At 34.8% G+C, this 25,749-nt stretch overlaps 3 protein-coding genes across 6 annotated transcripts in view; 2 read left to right on the top strand and 1 right to left on the bottom strand.

Annotated features, from left to right (window-relative positions):
* LOC117571689 (lysosomal aspartic protease-like) overlaps positions 1–25,749 on the bottom strand; it is a 195,498-nt gene that overhangs the window by 82,563 nt on the left and 87,186 nt on the right. The window lies entirely within an intron of this gene.
* On the top strand, positions 220–7,517 carry LOC117567153 (ubiquitin-conjugating enzyme E2 H). 4 transcript variants are annotated; one of them, XM_052001880.1, is made up of 3 exons: positions 220–573; positions 5,645–5,813; positions 5,906–7,517. In XM_052001880.1, the coding sequence occupies exon 3, from the start codon at positions 5,925–5,927 to the stop codon at positions 6,474–6,476; it is 552 nt and encodes a 183-aa protein (XP_051857840.1). In that variant the 5' UTR covers positions 220–573; positions 5,645–5,813; positions 5,906–5,924; the 3' UTR covers positions 6,477–7,517. The 4 variants fall into 4 exon arrangements, with proteins under 4 accessions (XP_051857840.1, XP_034103061.1, XP_034102897.1 ...); XM_034247170.2 differs by having other exon boundaries at positions 221–360; positions 5,645–7,517; XM_034247006.2 differs by having other exon boundaries at positions 221–573; positions 5,645–7,517.
* LOC117565709 (calaxin) lies at positions 13,969–19,009 on the top strand. The gene is made up of 5 exons (XM_034244957.1): positions 13,969–13,996; positions 14,858–15,266; positions 18,211–18,334; positions 18,398–18,757; positions 18,836–19,009. Exons 1-5 carry the CDS (start codon positions 13,969–13,971, stop codon positions 18,953–18,955), a joined length of 1,041 nt encoding a protein of 346 aa, XP_034100848.1. The 3' UTR covers positions 18,956–19,009.

The following is a 25,749-nucleotide window of genomic DNA, read 5'->3' as shown; positions in this document are numbered from 1 at the left end:
AATACTTTCAATTAAAAACATATTAGTTTTAATATATATTTTTAATAATAATACAAGTAATAAAAATTATTTTGTATATTAACAGCTGATGTTTTCCAGTCTACCAATTTGCTTTAGAAGTGTAACCAGCTGTGTAAGCAGTATTTCTGGCAAGAAATAATACATTTGAAACAAGTGATTTACGGTCACACTGGTTATCAGCTGGAAAACCGAATGCGAGTACCAGAGAAACAACGGTAGAAAACGAAAGAAAACGAATGGAGCGATAGCAAACGCAGTGCACCAATTTTTTTTTAGTATGTTGAGCAGGCATTAAACAACTATTAATTATTAACCAATTGTCGCTGTCGTAACGGAAACGTAAGAAAAACGCGAAAGCAAAAACAACAAAATAAATAAAATGCACAGGCGGTCGGTGCATACAACTATGTGGAGAAGTATCGAAGCGTAAAAATCAAAGTCGGCAATCAGCCAACATCAACAACAACAGCACCAGCACCACAAAGTCATCACCAGCCACACAACAGCATCAGCAACAATAATACAACGGAGAAAAGATAATAAAACTAAAAGGTATGGCCCATGGCCAAATGAAATGCACAAATACCACAAAGAAGAATTACACTTAAAGTTTAAGTACATATTTAATAGCAAAGGTCTTGCAAATGAAATGCAATGTCTGCGCATGTTTGTGTGTGTGTGTGAGTGTGCGTGCGCGTGTAAATGCATGCTTATGGTGGGGGCGGGGGTGCGTTAGGTATTGGAATAACAATAATAACAACAACAGCAGTTGCATGTAAGCAGTTTTAAGTGTGCCCAGCTAAAAGATCGACGATTCTAACTCTTTTACTCTTACGTATCGACATTGCACATTTATGCATGTGTATTGTATGCGTGTGTCACAAGCCCTTGCAGTTTTGTTTTGCCGTCTGACTCTGTCTCTCTCTGTCGCTCGCATTGTTTGCTGGGCGAGAGAGAATGTTTCGTGCATTGCTAAAATAGCCATTGTAATTTCGTTTTTGTTCTTTCCTTTTTCGCTATTCTTTTTTCGGGCAGAGGCACTTGCATTTTGAAAAACCGTTATGTGTCTGTGGTTTGTATGTGTGTGTGTGTATCCTTGTGGCTTTCTTTGTGTCTGCTTTGCGTTTACATATGAAGTGTGTAACTGTTATCAGCAAACATAAAAAACAAAAGCTTGGGTCAGAAAACAATGGCTGTCCAGCACTCACATACATACATAAACTTTCAAACTGTTTTTTTTGACAACGTTGCTCAAAAACTCTAATCGTATATTTTAATACCCGTTACGTACTTGTAGCAGGGTGTAATAATTTCGTGGCCAGCTAAATTTTCAACTGAACTTTTTTATCATCATTTCAATATACATAAGTTGTTCATTCTCCAACAACTTGCTTTGTCTGGTATTCGGGAGTCGAGCAACTACGTTCAAAAGCAGCTTAGTTGTTAATGCTTAATCATAGATGTGTGATATTCGTGTATTGGTAGCATTTCTTCGCCTCTTCTTCTTTGTGACTATTGGTGCTCTGCTACTACGCACTTTGCTTTGCACGCTTATTGCGTTGTGTTTATGATTTCTTTTCCCTTTATTTTTTCTTTGGCTTTGGCTTTGCCTTTGCTTTTGCGTTTTAAATCTTATCAGCAGCACTCTCACACACACACAAACACATGCGCACATACACACATACACGTTGCTATAGAAATGTTAACGAAGCACAAAGCTAAAGCTCTCAAAAAAGACTTTTTAACATTTTCAACTGCCGTTGGCCTTAGCCCATTTCCCTTAGCTCCCCCTTCCCTGTCCCACTCGTCGCTCCACCCCGCCAATTTATACCCTTTTTTGCATGCCTCATTATGCACTTTAATGCGCAGTCAATGACCGTGCGACCTATGCAGGGATGTCTGCCTGTATGTGTGTGTGTGTGTGTTTGTGTGTGTTAGGTGGATCAGAGTAAGAATAGTAGGATGAGGAGGTGTCACCCACTCAGAAATGCATGAACAACGTTTATGTGGCAGCTTAACGTGACTAACAGAAGTTTTGCCCGTATAAATTTACCAACACACGCATACTTATTTAATGTACGTGTGTGCATTTGACCCCATTAGGTTAGCACTTAAATCAATTCCCTTGCATTTAGTTTTGTTACCGGACTTCAATTCCTAACAACTGCACTGCATTGGGCAGGTCAATGGGTGATGTGATGGGCGGGAGAAAAAGTAATAGAAGCAACGCGTGTGTGCGTCATTGCGAATTAACACCAAAAGTTTTTTTTTTTTGTTTTGTTTTGTTAGTAGTGTTGGCAAATGAAGGGCATTGAAAGCTTCGGCGTTGCTCGGTTGTGCTCTTTGCTTTGTTCCGCCTGCGTGTATGTGTTTTTGTCTCTCTCTCTCTCTCTCACTCGCTCGTTCGGCGTGTGTGTGTGTGTGCGCGCGTTGCATTTGGCGTCGTGTGTGCTTTACAGCTGCTGTCCTTGATTATAGCTTTTCTTTGCTTTGGCAGAATTGTGGACTACTCGCTTGTTGTTGTTTCTGTTTTTGTTTTTGTTTTTGCTGTTGCTGTTGCTTTCTGCTGCCTGCTTTGCTTGCAGCTCTTTCGCCTAATATTTGTTTGTATAGTTTTGCTGCTACTTCCATTGTTGTTATTGTTGTTGTTGTTGCTGCTGGTGTTTTTGTTGTTTTGGCTTTGGCTCTCGCTTTGTTATTATGATTTTCTTTGTACATGTGCTTTGTGGGGGCCTCTCTTTGTGTCTGTATTCTCTCACTCTATCTGCTGCTGTTGTTGTTGTTGGTTCGCCCTCGTTCTCAGTGCTGCCAACTGCCAGAAAAAAAAAACAGTTTTCTATGCAGGCACTGAAATAAAAGCTAAATACGCGTAGAGTATGGGAAAAAATTCGCATTTATATTAGGGCTTTATTTTATTGCAATAATAGAGTTTGATAGTGAATGTTTTCAAAATTAAGTTAAGTTTAGAGTCTTTTTCTCTCGACAAGACGAACTTGTGCTTGTGATAAATCGATAAGCTTGAAATTTTTGGCAGTAATTACGTACGATACGATAGATACGATAATAATAATTAAAAATTAGTCCCATAGCCAAATTTGCAGCATGCTGCAAGGCATCATAGTTAAAAAAAGCTAAATTTGACTGAAATAAAGCGCAGTTAGCAACACTGTGGCCAGCAGGTTGGCGCGTCGCGCTCTCTCGATAAACTTCGCTTGCGCTCTCTATCGCTCTCGTTCTCAATGCCTGCCTGCGCTGTGCTCTCTCCCTCGCAGTCACCGTCGCCGTCGCTTGCGTCGCAGTTTGCTTGTTGTGTCGTCGTCGTCGTCGTCGTTGCTGTCGCTGCTTGTGCTGTGTGCTGCTTCTTATGCTGCTTTCAGATGTTCGTGTGCTTGCTGCGCTGCTCGCTGGGGGCTTCCAAACTCTGTTGCCAGTTAATTTTCAGTAACTAGTTGAAGTAGACAACACACACAAAACAGCAAAAAAAAAATAAAAACGGAGCAAAATCAAATCAAAAGGCAAGAAACAGCAGCAGCAACAACAACAAAATCGACTCCAAAAATTAGCAAAGTAAAGAGAAAAAAAACGCAACAAAAATCAAAAAGCAAAGCAAACGCAAAAAAAACAAAAACATCAGCAGCAGCTCCATGTTATCTCTTGTTTTGTGTGTATGTGTTTGTGAGTGTGCGTGTTTTTGTTGAAATTGTTTTGAAAAAGTTTCGTAATTATCTGATGAAATGCAATACAAATGAATTGCAGTCAGCTGCGTGTGTCTCTTTATGTGCGTGTGTTTGGTTTTGTGAGAGTGTGTAGAGCAGCCACAGATAGAATATAGAGAGAAAGCATGCAAAGCAAAAAAAAAAACAATTTGATTTTCATTTCATTTTGAAATTTGCTTTCTTTTTGCCCAACAAAATATTAAAAATACATATCACACACATGTACGTCGTATATATACACACATATGCATGTGCATGTGTATCTCAATGTGTGTATTGTGCCATCATTATTAGACAGTCACGGTCCCCCACAGCAACAGCAACAAATACAACAACAACAACGAAGGCGACAGCGATATGTCTTGAAACGAAATTGCAGCTGAGTGTCATTTGGTTAGTCAGGCAACGCTGTGTTGTTCTTGTTGTTGTTGTTGTTGTTATTGCTTGCTGCTGATCTTCCAGAGCTGCGAGAGCGTGGGCTACACACTCGCATACAATTAATACACACGGACACAGAGAGACCAACACACAGCTGAGAGACCAGCAACAACAAACAAAATCCACTGAAAAGCAACGCAAATAACAACACTCCATCCGTGTGTATGCCTGTGTGTGTGTGTGTGCGTGAATACAGTGAAACTTAGCAAAGAACAAGTAACAAAATTTCATTTCCAATTGAAAAAAGCTCCACTGTAGTTAGAGTGTACACAAACAAAAATAAGAAGAGAGTCACAACCAGAGAGAGAGCGAGCAAGAGCCAAAGACATTTGGAATTAGCTCATCCCAGCAGTGAGATAGAGAGCGCATGTGAGCAAGAGAGCTCAGAGAGCTTGACCAGCAACATCAGCAGCATTTTACAGTGAATGCTGGCAGTTAAACGTCCAGTTTAGCTGGGGAACTTAGCACAAAATATACATACATACATACATATGCACACACACATGCCTGCGAAATTTTTGAGTTGAAACAGTTGTGGTTTTAATAATGAGATGAAACAGTGCAAGAATATGCCAAGTGATTAAACGTTTTTGCGTAGTTTCTCTGTGTGTTGAACAATTTTAGTGCGCACTGTATATTTGTTGATATTTTGCAACTGTTACGGGGGTTGTTTCGCTTACACACAGTCACACTCACTCATACATACATACAGAGTCATTCCCTCACTTGCTGGCTCACTCTTACTCAGCAGGCACAGCCAGAGTCAGCCAATAACATTAAACAGCTGAGCTTGTTTGGAAACAAACAGCCGTCTGCGCTCCCCTCCGTCCCCACACCCCCCCTCCACCGTTCACACGCGCAAAATGATGAACACAGAACAACAACAGCAAAAATATGTAATGGGTGAAACAATTGAATTTGAGAGTGCGAGTGCGAGAGCGTGCGTGTGCGAGTGCGAGTGAGCAAGAGTTGGATATTTCCATTTTTGTTCAATGCCTGATTGACAGTCAGCCTGAAAGTATGCAGTGTGCAAAGTGTTGCAATTGTCCTTGGATGCGTTTTGCTTGCCCTTTTGCTACTGAGCACTTACTTCCCCCCCTCGTACACTTCCCCCACCCACAGAGTGATGGCAGGGAGAGCGCGAGCGTGAGTGTGAGAGAGAAAGGGTGCTAGTGGGTGTCAGTAGAAGCGACGTCACACTTTGTTGTTGCTATTGCGGCTGCATCATGAGCTGCGCTGCGCTGTTTGCTGCGACGCTGACATAGTTTCGTTTTGATATGGGACAGTGCAAGTGCGAGCGAGACAACAATGTTATTTGACCTACATTTCAGTTCATAGGCAAAAGATGCAGCAGCAGCAGCACAGCATGCCTGATAGCATTGATAACGCACTTTATATAATATACATACACATGTGAAAAGTCATTTAATTGAAAGTTGTTTTCTATTTTCTTTTGGTTTATTTTGCAGACGGGACAGCAGCAGCTGGGAAACATTTTCAATGAGTGTGCGGCCATAAAAGGAAAACGCGAGCGGGGAGCAGTTGACAACAGCAACAAAAACAAAACACAAAACAACACAGCAATAGCAACAAAAACAATCACCGCCTTAGCCTTAGCCTTAGTGGATACAACGAGAAGTAGGAGACCAAAAGACGACACTACAAACAAAAACAAAAAAAAACAAAAAGAGAAACAAAATCTTAACTTAAATTACCGTATATTGTTAAAGCAAACCACGCAAATCAAAGATGTCCTCGCCCAGTGCTGGTAAACGACGCATGGACAATGACGTCATCAAGCTAATTGAATCAAAACACGAGGTCACCATCCTTGGCGGCCTCAACGAGTTCCATGTGAAATTCTTCGGACCCCAGGGCACGCCCTACGAGGGCGGCGTATGGAAGGTGCGCGTCTATCTGCCCGACAACTATCCCTTCAAATCCCCAAGTATTGGGTTCGTGAACAAAATCTATCATCCGAACATTGACGAATCATCGGGGACCGTTTGCCTCGATGTGATCAATCAGGCCTGGACAGCGTTGTACGATCTGTCGAACATCTTTGAATCGTTTCTCCCACAGCTGTTGACATATCCCAATCCGGTGGATCCCCTGAATCGCGATGCAGCCGCCCTCTATCTCCACGAGCCGGCGGAATATCATCGCAAGGTCGCCGACTATGTCCAACGATATGCGACCGAGGATGCGCTGCGGGCGGCGCAGCAGGAGAGGGAGAGCAGCGACAGTGAGTCGAGCATGTCGGATTATAGTGAGGATGAGGCCCGAGATATGGAGTTATAATATCGGTTTAACTGGATAACTGTTTAGATGGAGAGAGGGAGAGAGGAGGAACAATCAGATGATCGCCTAATTAATAATTTCGAAAATGCAGATAACAAACATTAATTATGATATATATACAATATATATATATACATATATAAAGAACGTGATTCGATGATTGCGCAGATCGTTCAGATTTGCGCACACATACTTATAAATAATACACACAGACACACCCACACACACACGCATATATATATAGTATATCTCTATATATATGTATGATATGTATATGTGCATGCATATATGCATATATATTTATTTATTAACGTAAGCAACAAAAGTTTGAAACAATTCTTAGTACTATAGCAATTAGTAGCTGATAACAACAACAACAACAAACAGATTAATAATTTTGAATTGAAATCTAACGCAATTAAATGGTTCTAAAATGAAAAAAATACAAAAATTACAAAAAAAATATATAGAAATATATAAGAGTACACACACACACACACACCGATACACACACACACACACACACACATAATCAACCCACTTGACGAGGAGAAGAAAACAGAAGAGTTTCGGTCAAATGCATTGTTTGTTATCCTAATATTATGATTATTATTATTATGCTTATGTTAAAATTATATAATTATCTAGGCAACTAAATGAACTGTGTGTTAATTAAAAAAAAAAAACAAAAAATGCAATAACTCACTTTTTACTTTTACTTTTTAATCTCTTCATATTTATTCCCCCCCTAAAATTTCACACCTCCAATTTTTTTTTTTTTTTTTTTTTTTGTTTGTTAAATAAGTGCGATGGAACAGAACTAGAAAAGCAAAGTTAAACAAAGTTCAGTTAATTAAGTAAAGAAAAATCAAATTAATCATAATAATAATAAAATAATAAAAATAAACGAACACAGATTTTCAACTAATTGTATTTTACCGTGTAGAGTTGTGTATTCTAAGTAGTTGTGTTCAACTTGATGATGATAATGATTTACCGACTTTTTTTGTATATAAAAATAAAGAATTACCTATAATATAACTATCAAGATTTTCCAATTTTCTTCCTCTTAAGATTTTTAGCTACAGTATTGTTGTTTTTTTCCAATCTTTAAGTTTTTCTTTTTTATGAATACACAACTCTACACACACACACACTCCCACACACACACACTCCTACACACACATACATATACGAAGTGTACTTGTAGAACACACTGTTCACATTTTGGGATCGAATTGTAGTTGGTAAAACAGTGAGCATATAACCCTGAGATGGTTTTTAAGCGAATCAAACAAACAAACAAAGCAAAACAAAACATTTAAAAACAAGTAAATCTAAAACGTAATTTTTAACATACTATATATACATAAATATATATATATAATTATGTATTGTGCTAACATTAACAATATTTTATGCTTAAGTTTAACAAACAACAAAGTGTTTATGAAAAATGATTATGTAAAAATAAAAACAGCAAAAACAACAAGAGTCAAATGAGTTTTTATTTGAGGAGATTCGTTAAATTATTTCAGAAATAGAGTAGAAAAGTATTTTAACTTTGTGCAGGCAGAAGAAGGTATCTCCAACCCTATAAAGAATATATATTCTCCGTCTGTCTGTCCGTCCATCCATTTGAACACCTTGATCTCAGAGACTATAAAATATAGAGCTACCATTTTTTAAGACATCACTTTTAATGTTTTCACGCAGATGAAGTTTGTTTCAAATTTTTGCCACGCCCACTTCCGCCCGCACAAAACAATAATTATCTTATATCAAGTGTAATTTTGAAGCTGGAGTCGTCAATTTTGGTAAAGACAATAATAACTATAGTATTTATGATTCCTGCGAATTTGATTGCGATTGCATAAAAATTCTTTTTAAAGAAATTCTAGAAATATGGCAAATTACGCCTATTGCAATTGGATGTTCTTTGCTTTAGCTGACAATCTGGTATATTTTGCACTCTATGGTATATTTTGAATGTATTACTACGTCAATATACCAAATGTAGTCTTTGATATATTTTATATATGAATTTGGTACATTTTACTATATCAATATACCAAATATAGCCAGCCCTTGGTATTATTTAGTATTTGTTGAGGTATATTATTTTGGTATATTTTAAGTATAATACCACACTATTTTGCATTTGTTCAAAATTGTTACCGGGTATGTCATAGTCGAGCACACTCTACTGTAGCTTTCTTACTTCTTTAAAAGTAGTACAATGACGATATACCAAACATGTCATTCAATATATTTTTAGTATATTTGCGGTATATTATATGATATATTTATATTGCGAAAAGCTGCTAAAAGTTTACTTAGTTTTTTTGTAGTATTTTATTTGGTATATTTATATTGCAAAAAGCTGCAAAAATTTAACTTAGTATTTTTGTGGTATTTTTTTCGGTATATTTATATTGCAAATAGTTGCTAAAAGTTTACTTAGTATTTTTGTGGTATATTATTTTGGTATATTTATATTGCGAAAAGCTGCAAAAAGTTTACTTAGTATTTTTGTGGTATTTTATTTGGTATATTTATATTGCAAAAAGCTTCTAAAAGTATACTCAGTATTTTTACGGTATATCATTTGGTATATTTATATTGCAAAAAAAGCTGCTAAAAGTTTACTTTATATTTTTGTGGTATTTTATTTGGTATATTTATATTGCAAAAAGCTTCTAAAAGTATACTTAGTATTTTTGTGGTATATCATTTGGTATATTTATATTGCGAAAAGCTGCAACAAGTTTACTTAGTATTTTTATGGTATTTTATTTGGTATATTTATCTTATAGTCGACTGTAGCTTTCTTACTTGTTGTATACATAAAATTATTTAATATTTTTGAAATTATTTCCTTAAAGACTGTAGCTTTCTTACTTATTTTGTATATATAGTATAATGTATAAACTTACATATACATTTTAAAGTTTAAATTAATTCCTCAAAAAGAACCAAAAATACCTAAGGCTTACAAATAACGTGCAACTTAAAGTCGAAAAACAAATTATTTGGTATACATATATAGGTAATACCTATTAGGTATATAGTGTAAAATGCGAAGTGCGTATATCATAGTCGAGCACACTCGACTTTAGTTTTCTTGCTTATTTTTCATATGCAATTTGTTTTAGATCTTAAATAAGTTCTTTAAGGACTGTATCTGTATTTTCTTTTATATATATAAACTTCTTGTCTTAAATTTCAAATTAGTTCTTTAAAGAAATTAAAATACCTAAAGCTTATAAATAACGTGCAACTTAAAGTCGCAAAACTGTTTCAAACTAGCGAAAGTTGGATTATCTTAAATCTCGGAACTTCCCTAATTGAATACGTCGTGAAATTATGCAAGTAAGTGTGTTCGAGTTAACCCCGATTTGTGTAACCTCAATCGCGTTTTGGTTGAGTCCCCACCACTGAGAGATACCGTTAAGTATGTCCTTGTTTTGTCAATAAAAAGCAAGTCCTACCCTATTAGCATGTCTATTGGCTCTATTTTTGCCAAATGCGAAACTGACATTGTTGACGGGTTTTTTCTTTTGTCAACACTCACACACACACATTTCTTCACATTTCGTTCGCCTTGGAAACTTGAGTTTGTTGATTGGCTCAAGAAGTCGTTTCCCTTTTGTTTTCATTTCCTTTTGATTTTGTTTCCTGCTCCTGCTCGCATTCCACAACGTGTCCCAGGACCACTTCGCAAAATCGCTCTTTTCGCTTTTTTTGCCCAGTTATCATCCCAGTTGCAACAGAAAACAACAACAACAATAATAATTATGGGTATCTTATCTTAAATAAAAAGATCTACACAACAAAACACGCAATTAAATTTTTTTTTTAAAGTGCGACAGTGAAAAGTTTGAAAATCACGAAAAACAAAGATAATGATATGAAAACCTAACAAAAGCAGTTTTAACTTGATCGATTAAGTTGTTATATAAAGAGGGAAAGTGGACTACAAATTAGTGCAAAATTCTATAAAAGTTTTATAGTCGAAATAACCGATAAAAGTTCTTTAGTTATTTGTAAAATGGCTTCTTTAAAGTGACTTGAGTAAATAGGGTTGTCAAGTTTAGCAATTGTATATTAATCTAGTATTACAATAGGTTGAAATGTGCATCAAATAAATTCTGTGTTCAAGAATGTCTTACTTTTTGGTCATGTTTTTTTTTTCATCTTCAGAATAAATTAAGATTTTTCATTATGCGTGCGTTTATAAGGCATTTAATGTATAGAGTTGCCAGGGTATTTTTTAGTAAGATAAAAACAAAAAGTAAAAGCGTCCACTTAAATGTTTCCACTATTCAATATCCACTTCAAATATATAAAGCATGTGGCTTAAATGTGTAGAGTTGTCAACATACCGCAAATTAAATGATTAGGTAAATTTATTTCAGCTTCGAAAACAACTATTACTCCCATCTAAGATCTTATTTAGTAAATAGGGTTGCCAGGTGCATTAAAATATGTAAATTATTTTTTCTTTTTTGCCACTAAATGTGTAGAGTTGCCAACATTCCACAAATTATTCACATTCAACGATTAGATACATTATTTTCAGCCACGGAAATAACTTTTACATGTCCTTAGGATCATATGTAGTAAATAGGGTTGCCAGGTGCATCAAATTTTGTACTTAAGTTTTTCTTTTTTCCTAATAAATGAATCCTCACACAAAAGTTTATGCAATTTTAGTGTTTTCATGTTATTTCCATGTCTTGAATGGTTCACTTTTTGGTCATGTTTCTTTTTTCGTCTTCAGAGTAGAGTAAGAATTTCCAATTATCATAAATGAAAAGCGAGCGTTTATAGGGCAATTGCCAGGGCATAGTGTTGTCAGATTTTGTTTTAGTGAAATAAAAGCAAAACAGCTTATTAGAATTCTTCCACTATTCAATATACACTTGAAAGATCTATTGCAAGTGCCTTATATGTGTAGAGATGCCAACATTCCACAATTTATTCACATCAAACTCATTTTAGCCACGCAGAGTATGTAACTATTACATGCACTTAAGATCATATGTATATAGGGTTGCCAGGTTCATCAAATTATGTAAATTATTTTGGTGCTATTTTTTCTTATAAATGAATCCTCACACAATAGTTAATACAATTAAGTGTTTTAGCCAGCACAGAGTTGTCAAGCTTTCCGAAATCGACACGTACTTAAGATCATATACAGTTAATAGGGTTACCAGGAGCAAAAAAACTTTGTAAATTATTTGTTTTGTCTAAAAAATGAATCCTCACAAGTTTAATGGATTGGTGTGCACAATTAGAAAACAGAGTTGTCAAGCTTTCCACACACGTTTATGCACTTAAAACCGAGTCAAATCCGAAATTATTTTTTTTATTTTTATGTACCAAATTAAAATTCGAAACTCACATAAATGTTGATCTCACAACGATAATGTTTTGTGAGAGAAATTCTCTCAGAGAATACGCGTAATTTAAAAGAAGCGATCGATAGGGTTGCCAAGCATTCCGAAATCGACATGCACTTAAGAACATATACAGTTAATAGGGTTCCCAGGAGCATAAAAACTAAGTAAATTATTATTTTTGTCTAATAAATGAATCCTCACACAATAGTTTATACAATTTTAATGGATTGAAAACAGAGTTGTCAAGTTTCCCACACACGTTAATGCACTTAAAACCGAGTTGAATTCGAAACTCACACAAATGTTGATCTCATAACGATAATGTTTCGTGAGAGAATACGCGTAATTTAAAAGAAGCGATCGATAGGGTTGTCAAGTCTTCTAATTTTGTCGTATGAGAAGCACCGCAACGTGACCGTAACCTCTGACCTGGCTGGCTGCAGGACACCAGCGCAAACTAATGTCTGTGTAACAGGCAAAGGCCAAGAGAAGCCCAAAGGTCCTAAAAAAAAAAAACATTGCAAAAGGGTTGCCCAACGAGATAACAGATAAAAACACATGTGTGTGTGTGTATGTGTGTGTGTGCATAAGTGTGTGTGTGTGTGTGTGTAGTCTAGACCTTTGCAGCGGTAACACCCATTATATTTGTTGTTGTTTGGGGCAACGGCAAATCAACAAATTATATCGCAAGCTACGCCCCACATTGTTGCATACTTTCGAGCGCAACATTTTTCACACACACACACACACACACACACACACAACCATACGTGTATAATACACATCTATGTATATGTATGTAGTACATAAATTCCTGCTCACATTTGCCATTTGTACTGAGCACTAATAAAATTATAGTACCCAAAACAGATACCGACAATAAATGCGAGCAAAAAACAAACTAAAGCATTCCATTCCCTTCCACCATCTTCTTCATCTTCTTCTTCTTCAAATGGGGGGGTCTTGAGGTCTTGATAACTCCCATTCGGAGGCATATTCATTCATTCGGGCTCTCGATGAGTCCATCAACTCGTGCAATTGCGACGAGTTACAATAAAGTTTTTGCATGAGTAAACAACACATTACTTTCGTAATGGCATCGGTTAAAGTTGGTCTTAGCAGCGGGTTTTGTGTCTTAATGATTACACTCCGAGAAATTGGGGAAGCATATACTAAAGTGAGCAAGCCATTATGGGTTTGGGTTTCTTGCTAAACACTTATAGTACATATCTTTCATTATACATATATCGGTAATTCTCTGACGGAATCTCAAACAATTTTAAGCATAATAACCTTTGCTTATATATTTAGAGCTAAGGTTGATTTTAGGAATTTTTTCTGTTTAACGATAAATTATATAAATTTGTTCATTTTGAAATATTATGTTGATATTTTTTGGTGGTATAATTTTTTGGTACTTTTAAAGAATATAGTTTTTACTGTAAACTTCTTAAATTATGGTTTATATTTAATGTACCGTGGTAACTTGTTTAATAGCTTTCTAACTTGCTTAACAAACTATACCATATTTTGAATGTAGTACAATATTAATATACTAAATACAGACTGTGGTATTTTTAATTATAATAATTTATAATTTTTGGTAACATTTTAAGTATATGATTTTATTGCAACATGACACTCAAATGTTGCTTCTTAGCTTGTTTTACAATGGTATATTTCCATATATCCATATACTATATTTTAGTATTTTTCGGTATATTTTTGATATATTTTGAGAATATATTTTCATGGCAAAATTGTATATTTTGAATTTAGTTTAATACCCATATATCAAATATAAGCAGTGATATATTTTTGTATTTTGCGGTATATTTTTGGTATCATTGCAAAATGGCACTCGACTGTAGCTTTATTACTTCTTCTTTAATTGTGGTATTGAACGTTGTACAATATCCATATACCGTGGTATATTTTAGTATTATTTTTAGTATATTGCTTAATAGTTTTCTAACTTGATTAATTATGGTATATTTTGAATGTAGTACAATTATCCATATACCACATATAGGATATGATATATTTTAGTATTTTGCATTATATTTTTGGTACATTTAAAGAACATGGTTTTACTGAAAATGACATTCGACTGTAGCTTTCAAACTTGTTAAATATTATACATTTTAAGAATTTGACACTCAACTGCAGGTTTCTAATGTTATACAATATCAATATACCAAACACAGACTGTGGTATATTTTAGTATTTTGCTGTATATTTTTGTCAAATTTTGAGAATATGATTTTATTGCAAAATTACACTCGACTTTAGCTTTCTCACTTGTTCAATTATGGTATATTTTGAATGTGGTATATTTTTAGTATTTTTGGTATATTTTTAGTATTTTTTGGTATATTTTTGGTAGATTGTTTAATAGTTTGCTAACTTGTTTAATTATGGTGTATTTTAAATTTAGTCCAATATCAATATACCAAACTCAAACTATGGTATATTTTGGTATTTTGCGGTATATTTTTAGTACACTTTAAGAATATGCTTTTAAGTTCAAGCTTTATTATGGTATATTTTGAATGTGGTATAGTATAGTATACTTTAGGTATTTTTAAGAATTATAAATTTCACGCATGACATTTGAAGGCGCCCCAATCGATATTGTGGTCGCAATTTCGCGCAGTGTATTTGTATTGCACACAATTTACGAGCAATACGAGAAGTTTATTATCCATTTTGGTGGCAATTTATTTGCATATTGGCCTTTTCTTGGCACCCCAGCCAGCCAGCCAGCATATGTTGTAGTTGGATGGGGTGTCGTCGTGTTGTGTTGTGTGTTGAGTGGGGTTGGGGGGGGGAGTGGATGAGCGTGTCGATGGCGTGGATTGATTTGACTTTGACACATGAAAACACTCACACACACACATAAACATAGAATCTATGTGTGTGAACACCCCGAACAGTGGGCATAATGACATGTGCTGTCGCTTTGTTTGGCAGGCAAGGCGGGTGCCTCAAAGGGTCGCTCCCCAACACCAACAGCCAAGAGTGGAGCAGGTGGAGGAGGAGGAGGAGGAGGAGGAGTTACAAATGGCGCGCAGCCAACAACTGCAGCCACACCAACAACAGCAACAACAACAGCGGCAGGAGGAGCAGCAGCAACTGGAGGAGGAGGTGGAGGAGGAGGAGGCGGTTGTAGCCGATCCACGTTACATGCGAACAAAACGATACTGAAAACGGTTTCAGTATTCCTTGCCAGCGGCAAACGTAACTCGAGCAACCAGTCGAAGGCCGCAGCGGCTGCTTTGCAGAACAAACGACAGCAGCGACAGCGCAAAATGGACGAACTGAGTGGCAAAATCAATCCCAAGCTCTTGGATAATCTCCGCAAGAAGACGCGTTTCACCAAGTAAGTAAGCCTTCATTCAACTCCAAAGCTACGCAGCATTCATAGTTCATTGTTGAAAGTGTTGTTCATCTTTTATTTATTCCTTTCAATTAAATGGTGCAATGTGGCAACAAAGTGTTGTGTGAATTAATCCCATTCCAAGTGCTAAGCGTCTTTCTTTAGAAGGTTATAATGATTAAACACCTTCATCTCGCTTAACGGCCTCAAGTGAAGCTGCCAAAGAAAATCTAGCAAAAACATTTCTAAGCGTAATGTGCCTACCAAGTGTTGTCTCCATTAATTCCATCATGAATTCTAAACTAGATTGATATACTGGTTAAACACCTATATCTCGCTTAGCGGCCTCAAGTGAAGCGAAAGAAAATGCAGCCGAAACATTTCCCAGCAAGTGTTATCTCAATTAATTCCATTTTAAGTGCTAAACTTCTTTGATAATGAATTGTGTTTTTTTGCTTTTGTATAGAAGATTATATTGGTTAAACACCTTCATCTCGCTTAGCGGCCTCAAGTGAAGCTGCCAAAGAAAATGCAGCAAAAACGTTTTTAAGGGTAATGTGCCAACCAAGTGTTGTCTAAATGAATTTCATCTTAAGTGTTAAACTTTTTGATACTGGTTAAACACCTTCATCTCGCTTAACGGCCTCACGTAAAGCTGTGAAAGAAAATCTAGCAAAAACATTTCTAAGCGTAATGTGCCAACCAAGTGTCGTCTCAATTAATTCCATCATGAATTCTAAACTAGATTGATAAAAATTGTGTTGTTTCGTATAGACTGGTTAAACACCTTTATCTTGCTTAGCGGCCTAAAGTAAAGCTGCCAAAGAAAATGCAGCAAAAACGTTTTTAAGGGTAATGTGCCAACCAAGTGTTGTCTAAATGAATTTCATCTTAAGTGTTTAACTTTTTGATACTGGTTAAACACCTTCATCTCGCTTAACGGCCTCAAGTGAAGCGAAAGAAAATGCAGCCAAAACATTTCCAATTCCATCTTAAGTGCAAAACTTATTTAATAATGAATTGTGTTTTTTTTGCTTTTGTATAGAAGATTATATTGGTTAAACACCTTCATCTCGCTTAACGGCCTAAAGTAAAGCTGCCAAAGAAAATGCAGCAAAAACATTTCTAAGCGTAATGTGTCAACCAAATGTTGTCTCAATTAATTCCATCATGAATTCTAAACTAGATTGATAAAAATTGTGTTTTTTCGTATAGACTGGTTAAACACCTTCAACTCGCTTAGCGGCCTCAAGTGAAGCTGCGAAAAAAAGTGCAGCAAAAACATTTGTCAAGCAAGTGTTGTCTCAATTAATTCCATCTTAAGTGCCAAACTTCTTTGATAAGGAATTGTGTTTTTTGCTTTTGTATAGAAGATTATATTGTTTAAACACCTTTATCTCGCTTAACGGCCTCAAAAGAAGCTGCGAAAGAAAAGCTTAGCTAAGTGTAATAAAAACATTTCAAGGTGGTTTCAATACCAATCTCGAAAATGTAAAACATAAAAGGTAAATAACCATTTAAAAGTTTAGCATATAAAAAGCAAATAGCAATTTGCTGTTAAGTGCATTTTGGTACTGAACAAAGTGATACTGCTAAGTAAAATTGTTGTGCAGCGAATGTGGCCGTTAAATGAAATAGGAATGTACTTTGAATAGTTTCTATGTTTAATAATTAACTGTGTGAATATATGCAAAGATTTTTCTAGTTTGTTGTGAATGTTATGAAAATATGAAAAGATTTTTTTTCTGGTTAGCTTCCTCCACAATCGCAACAATTTATTTAGCCTTTTATTAATTATTTGCTTTTTAATGCTTTAAACTTTTATTATTTTGTTGAAGTTAAGTCTATTCAGCTTATATTCAAAAATATAAACTATTTATTTTATAAATGAAGCGAAGAATTAACATAATCAAAGAGTACAATAACATGATAGATAAAAAAATCATATTCTCATCATATACTGATAATCTTGTATATTTTGTACTCTATGGTACGTAATGTGTACCAAATATAGCCCTTGGTGTATTGAATGTTGTACTATATCGATACACCAAATAACTTAATATATTTTTAGAATATTGCTTTATAGAAAATGTTTAGTGGGTATCTCGATTGTGACTTTTTTACTGGTTTTTGGCAGCTTAGAAATTTACATTGCTGCCACAAAGTTGTGAGCTTTCTTAAGCTTGTCTCAAATGCGCAAAGTTTTTTTATAAGAGAATGGGTTTTAAAGACTTAACAGAGTACGCTTGCATTAAATTTTATGATAAATCAAACAAGTAAGTTTTTGCTCATACAAAAATACAGACAAATGGATATGGCTTTATAGGGCCGTAAATGACTACTTCTATAAAAGAGGTGGAGAACTATCGATAGTGCTTGATAGTTTCCATAAACTATCGAATATCGACGATAGCAAGGAAAATATAGGTTTACCTTACCTGCTATTTATATATTTATTTCAACCAATAATTTTGTACGCGTATTTGAAGTGATGATTTGTCCTGCTTTGCTGAAGACCCTCTCCGACTCTCCGGAGGTTTCGGGTATACAAAGATATTTGAAAAAATATCGACCACTATCGACGATGGCGATTGACCACTATCGAGAGTGCGTGTCGATAGTGGCCAACCATCGATAGTCCCGATAGTGCCATCGATAGTTCTCCACCTCTATTCTGTATGTTACACACATTTCCTTCAGGCACAAAGTTATTACATCTTCCTAGCGGGTATTATAAAAGAAATTTAAGAGCGCTTTTAATTTCAATTGCTTGCGACATTTTTCAGCTAGAAATAATAATACATTTTGTTGAAATTGTTATTAACTAATTCTGGTCGAAGACCCCAGCACTTTATTTTCTGTTATCAAATGTAGTATTTAATACTCGATAAATACAAAATTCTGGCACTTCTCCTTATTGCTTCATGCTTTTGTCTTTTTACAGAGATGAACTCGACGCACTCTGTCGCATTTATCGCAAGCTCGTGTCCAACTGCCAATATGCGGCCAAAACTCTTGCCTCCAGCTCCTCGAGCGCCGCCATCGCCAAACCTCATGCAGCCGTCGAGGTAGTAGCAAGAAGGCTGACAAAGAGCAAACTTTTTCTAATTTCTTATACATTTTTTGACTAGGGCATCGATCGAATTGTGTTCCGCGAGCTGTTGCACAGCACCTTTGACATTGTGACCGAGGAGATTCTAATGGAGCGCATCTTCTGCAGTTGGGACAAAGCCCACGAAGGTTTGCCGCTACGTCTTGAGGGTTGGCTCATCGGTTTATCGACCTTTTTGCGAGGGACGCCAGCGGAACGTGCTGCATTCTGTTTTCGTGTTTACGATCTGAACACGGATGGATTTATCACCAAGGATGAAATGTTTACGCTGCTGCGGAATTGTCTCATCAAACAGCCACAGGACGAGGATCCAGATGAGGGTGTCAAGGATCTGGTGGAGATTGTGCTGAAAAAGTTCGACATCGACAAGGATGGCAAGGTATGCTTAAAGGGTTTCTTCCCCTTTTTCATCTGAACTAGTTTATTCCAAGTCGAATATATGCTTCGTTGTTTTCAGGTCTCCCTGGATGACTTTATGGGCACCGTTGCAGCTGAACCTTTGCTTATCGAGGCCTTTGGTCAATGTTTGCCCACGGATAGCGCCGTTGTCTCCTTCTTCTCTACGCTACAAGTTTAAGAAGTTGTCGTAGACATCTTTCGTTATACCCTGTAATTCTAGCTTATCACATAATACACGATTAAATATGAAAAGATTGCTCATAAAGTTGTTTTTTATTTACATATTTTATTCAGCGTGTTTAAGTAGGGGAATTAACCTTCGGATTAACTTAATTTTTTTCTATTAAAATTAGTCTTAAGCTAAACTTCAAAAGCATGAACAAATTTGCTAAGATTACTCATTATAAATTGCATTTGCGTTTCAACTTGAATTAAAGTTTGTTTGTGTCTAGAAATTATCTCAACTTTATTAATTAAAAAACAAGTAAGAGAGCTCGACTGTGAGATACCTATAATCGATTTTGAATAAAAGCAACACAGTATATTTTTAGTATTTCGAATTAATATACCGCAAAAATACGAAAATATAGCAAAGGCAGTTGGTACAGTTGGTACAGATTTTGAATAAACGCAAAATCGTGAATTTTTAGTATTTTTGCGGTATGTTAATATGGTATATCAAAATATACTAATTTATATATTTGGTGAATTGATTAGTACTACACTCAAAATCAACCACGGAGTACAACATATACCAAATTGTAAGTCAAAGTAACTAAAACCCGTAGTAAGTCAGTATTTTATCCTATACATTAGTATTTTTTAAATACTTTCCACAATTTTCATCTGCTCACAACCAAATTTTTAGGTTACATAAACAAATGGATATTGGCTATTGAATGCACTGAAAATCTCCAGATTCAAAATTACGCTTATTATTCGATTTTTGTCAATTTGTGGGCGCGCAAGTAGGCGTGGCCAAAAATTTGAAACAAACTTGGTTTGCATGCAAACATAAAAAGTGGTGTCAAAAAAAAATTATAGCAATATAGTATCTCCTATAGTCTCTAAGATTTAGGTGTTAATGCGGACGGACGGACAGACAGACGGACAGACAGAATATATATTCTTTTTGATCTCTTCCTGCACAATGTTATAATACCCTTCTTCCCAATGTTTTACATGTTTATAAATGAGCCAATGCAAAATGTTTAGTGTTATCGCTTTAAGTACAAAACATTTTTGCATCAGCATGACTTTGAACATTAGCTGTTGCATTGTTATTAAAATAAGCATATAATTAATGAATCTATATTAATGATGGTGCATGCAAATATGACAGCAATCACTTCCTTAAATTGATATCGATAAATAATCATAGAGATATGAACTATGATATTAATAAATATCTACAGAGTGAAAGAGAAAGGTTAAAGCCATTAAAAAAGGTTATTTTCTTATCATAATCAAGTACATTTCGTTTACATGCCAACTGACAGCGATAATCTTGAAGATTTTCATTAAAGAAAATGCATTTAGTAGTTTGCTTGAAAGTTGGACAAAATGCTGAGTCATCGTGATTAAGTAGCAAATGTTCGAAGTCGAAGTCGAAGTCGAAGGCGATTTGTGGCTTATAAATTGTGAGTGTGATAACTATTTATGGATTATCAGAAGCACCACAAATAAAAGTCCATAGTGTACAGTGCGGGGCAATTGATTAGAGACATTTGTCGACAACAGGAAATTCACAAAGATAATTTTGAATTGTTGTTTTTGTTTAATGATTTCACTTTAAATCCAAGAAGTATAAATATTTATTACGAGTGAAGCTATTGAGTTGACGCGCATTGTCTCATGATAATGTCAAGTGCTCTCTGTGTAGATCGAGTACGAAATGCGGCGTTTGTAATCTGTCGATTAGAAGTTGGCCGTACCTAAGGTCGCTCAACTGACCCCCAACTGTCCAACCAGATACTGTTAAAGCAACCGATACAACGTCCGACGGAAAGAGATGGAAAGAGAGATAGATAGATAGATAGAGAGAGAGAGAGAGAGAGAGAGAGAGAGAGATACAAAAACACGCACGCTAATGCGACTCAGATAGCTGCGGAAATGCTTGCTGGCATGTGTGTAAGTAGATATCTATTAGATTGTATCTAACAGTGCATTAAGATACAATTATATGGCGCACAAGATACAGATGGGTTAATGAGACATATTTCAAGTTCAAGTAAATGTATCTCGTAGATACACATATCTTTTTTACTTATGTGTATAGTTCAAACTATAATTTCACTTTATTTATAATTGATTTTAGGTGTATTTACCTATTTTTTATTTAAAACTATAAATTATATCTATTAGATTGTATCTAACAGTGCATTAAGATACAATTATATGGCGCACAAAATACAGATGGGCTTATGCAGCACATTTCAAGTTCAAGTAACTGTATCTCGTAGATACAAATATATTTTTGACTAGTTCAAACGAAAATTGCATTTAATTTATAAACCTCTGTGTATTTATTGTGCTCGAAAATTTGGTATATTTTGTACTCGATGGTATATTTTAAACGTAGTACTATATCAATATACCACATGTATTTTATTTTTGGTATATTGTAAGAGTTATTTTTTTTTTCTATAATCAATATATATTTATAACTTCAAAATTTGTAAATCTTTTCACGAGTAGTTATTTCTTTATTTTATATCCAACAAATAACATAATCTATTCAAATCTATAATTTCCTTATTTTTTACTTTTTCACCTAATTTATTGAATAATTAATTCTATTAATAACTTAATATATTTAGAAACATTTTTAATCAGTATATTTGTTTTATACTTTTGCACCCAATTGATTTGCATAATCAATTTTGATCTTCTTGTTTTGCATTCAATTAATTGAATACATTATTTTTAATTATAACTTAATATTATGAGTGTTTGCTTTATACTTTTTGCACCGTATTTATTTTTGAATATTCTCTCTTCTTATCTTTAACTTTAAATATGTATTTGTCTTTGTTTTCAATCAGTTGAATGATTTATTTCCATCTCCAACTTCATTTAATTCGTATAACTTATTTACTCGCTAATTTTTGCATCTAATTAATTGAAATAAATTAATTGAATTCAGAATTTGTTGTGCATCTGCCAGATTGGAGTCATTAATTTTTTGCTGTTGTATTTATTTTAGTTGCGTATATTTCGTTTTGTAAATTGCCTTTCCTTTTTGTTGTTTTTTGTTGTTGTTGGGTTTTTAACTTCCAGTTTCATAAACTCGTATATGTGCGTAGGTATTTTTAATCATACAATAATAATATAATTATACTTGATATTAACTTGAATGTTTCTTACCATGCTAGTTTTTTTAAATCGTTTTTTTTTTTTAATTGAGTATCTTTTTATACCCACTATAGTTGATTTGGCTGACAATCTGGTATATTAACATACCAAGTATAGCATTTGGTAGATGTTTAGTAATTTTGCGGTATATTAATTTGGTATATTTTTAAATTAATACTGCATCATTATATGAGTATACCAATTATAACCTTTGAAATATTTTAGTATATTTGCGGTATATTATTTTTGATATTTGGTATATTTTAAAATGAATACCGCATTACTAAAGCAATATAGCAACTGTATTATTTAGTATATTTTAGTATTTTTGCGGTATATTAAGTCGGTATATTTTCAAATACCAATCACATCATTTGGTATATTTTAGTATTTTACGGTATATTTTTTTAATTTGGTATATTTTAAATATCACATTACTAAATCAATATACCTACTATAGTCTATGGTATATTTAAGTATTTTTGTGGTATATTTACATAATATGGTAAATTTTAAAATTAATACCGAAATATTATATAATATTAGGCGTGTATCACACTCGACTGTAGGTCACTTTTTTGTTCTGTTTGCTGTTTTATCTTTATATCTTCATATCTATATTTTTGCAGTTATTTTATCGCTTTAACTAACTTACAATCTCTATTAGTATCTGAGTATCTTTGACGTCTGTATCTTGTATCTGTTCTAAACCCATTTGCCTGTATCTCTGTTTATTGATGCCGCTTTATTTATAAATTTTCGCTCTGTTTCTAAGCAAGACTGAATCAATTTTTATTGCTGGATTTCGTTGTTGGTTGACTTTGAGTAAGCTTGTATATATATGAATAACTTGGTGTCTTTCCTGGAAATCAAATAATTTCCCCCTCAGAGTAACTTCATATCGCACTTGTTATCTTTATATATAAATATAGTGTAGGAATTTTCATTTTGACTTTGATGACTTCTGCTTCATATCGTATTTATCATTTCTGTTTGTTTGTTTGTTTGTTTGTCTTGATCAATTTCATGTTTGGCCGGGGCGCTAATAAATGTTGTTGCATCAACATCAACGACAGAGAGCTCGTCGCTTGTCCCAACAGCTCTAGACACCATTTGAGTAAGTTGAGCTAAATTATTCGATTAGTCGCCAGGCGAAACTTGCAGTCGCGTTGCACTTGAATTGCGAACAAAAAAACAAAAAAACAAAAAAAAAATCGCAATTGCGCCGTCACGCAGAAGATGCAACGGATCGAGGCAGACCGGAATGAGAATCAGCCGTAATATAGACAATAAAACAATATCAAATAATACGCTTACTTAGTTATTTACTCACTTGCTGCTGACGTGACGTATACGTAATGTGACACACATTCTCGCTAAAGCTGCTTTTAACCTTGCCACTTTGCAGTTACCTGTCGCACAGCTTCTAAGTCTAATTCCAGTCTCAGTTTCAGTTTCGAATTTCTATCAAATTCATTCATTGAGCTAATCGAGTGAAACGAGTTTCTCGACTTCTCGAATTCTCGCCGCTTGCAATTTCCTCAAACTGCAATTAAACAACGACATTAGCTCAATTGCAATTGGCGAGTGGATTAATTTCGTACTTGACCAAGACCTTAGCCACGTTTCTTCCGTTTTCTTTTCAATTAGTTGTCAATTAGTTTTTGCGATAGTTCAAATTTTTAGATCAAATTATAAGTTTGTAGCATTCGGAATTGCGATAGTTGTTATAGAAATCTATGCGATACTTCCTAATATTACTTTATTGAAACCTAGCTTAGCTGTGTGGTAGTTTGTGCCTTGGCCAAGACCTTGGCTACGTCTCTTCCACTTTAACTTTAACACTTTAATTAGTTTTTGCGATAGTTCAAGTTTTTAGATCAAATTATTAGTTTACAGCATTACGGAATTGCGATAATTGTTGTTTAAGTCCTTCTTTATGCGATGTTTCCTAATATCACGTTAATGAATGCGTAATTGATACCCAATTAAGATATGCGATAGTTGATGCTTTACGCGATTTTTGTACGCTATTTTTCAAATATTGCATTATTGATACACAGCTTAGCTTGTTTCTTTAGTCCATCTCTATGTGATACTTCCAAATATTGAGTTATCCAGCTTAGCTGTTGTTACTTTAGTCCATTATGTAATTGATACCCATCTTAGCTATGATTTTTACTTTAGTCCATCTCTATACGATATTTTTCCAGTATTGCATTGTTAATAACCAATTTACCAGTGTTGTAGTTGTTTCTTTAGTCCAACTATATGCGATACTTCCAAATACTGGGTAATTGAAACCCAGGCTTGCTATACGATGCTATGTTTCAGTCCATCTCTATGCGAGATTTCGAAATACTGTTTAATTGAAACACAGCTTCGCTGTACGATAGTTGATGTTGAAGTCCATCTCTATGTGCAACTTCCGAACATTGCGTAATTTAAGCCTAGTTAAGCTCTGCGATAGTTGTTGCTTTAGTCCATTGAATAATTTAAACCCAGCTTTACCGTGCGATAGTTTTTGCTCATCTCTATGTGATACTTCCAAATATTGAGTTATTCAGCTGTACGATATATGTTTGCTATAGTCCATCTCTATGTTATACTTCCGAATATTGCGTAATGTAAGCCTAGCTAAGCTGTGGGATAGTTTATATTTTAGTTATCTCTATGCGATATATCCTAATACATATTACGTTATTGAAACCCAGCTTAGATAGTTGTTGCTTTAGTCCATCTCTAAGCGAAGCTTTCACAGCTTAGCTATGCAATAGTTGTTCCTTTATTCCATCTCTATGCGATACTTTGAACTATTTCGTAATTGAAACGTAGCTTAGTTGTCTGATTATCGTTATGATTTATTTCATTGTGCAACCAGTTGCTCGAACGTGTAACTAATCGCTTAACGATGGTTATATTTCAAGTGTGAGATTTGTTTGACACTAATTGTCAGTGAAATATGGAAATGTGGCTGAAGTCAATAGCATTTCAAATAAAATTGTTTTATGTTTTTATAAAAGAAATGCATTAAACAAAGTTTACATAGCATTTAAAATAATTTTTTATAGGTTTTTATAAAAGAAATGCATTGAACAATTGCGAGCCAAGGTTCTCTTTATTTTACTTGACTGTCCGATATTTCTTTTAGCATCGTTTTAAATATATCTTAACATTACTTAATTATATGTATTTATGTTATAATTATGTTATGGTTACAATATCTCTAGCCTTTCTCTTATGTGTCTAACACTCTCAGCCTGCAACAAATATTCAATACGATATTCAGATAGGTTATCTTTAAGCGATAGTTCCACTTCATTGTGCGATAGTTCTACTCCATGAGCTGTTGCAGTCAATAGAGCGTTGGTTATCGCTCACTGGCATCATATCAGCTATTGTTCTTGTTGTTGTTGTTGTTGTCATACTCACGTTTGCCTAAACGGGAGTCGCGTCATGTCACATATTGATATTGACTGTAGATACTACGTAACGCCCCATTGCCCATTGCCCATTGCTCATTGCCCCTGTTATAGCTATTGCTTCGGATCGGATCTATTGGTACAATATTCCCATTGTGTAATGCGGGAAGCTGTCACGCTGTGGGTCGGTTGCTGG

Source organism: Drosophila albomicans, chromosome X (assembly GCF_009650485.2).
Source record: "Drosophila albomicans strain 15112-1751.03 chromosome X, ASM965048v2, whole genome shotgun sequence".
NCBI classification, from domain to species: Eukaryota; Metazoa; Arthropoda; class Insecta; order Diptera; family Drosophilidae; genus Drosophila; species Drosophila albomicans.
Note: the sequence above shows the minus strand (reverse complement) of the source record. Positions and strands in the feature narration are given on the sequence as shown.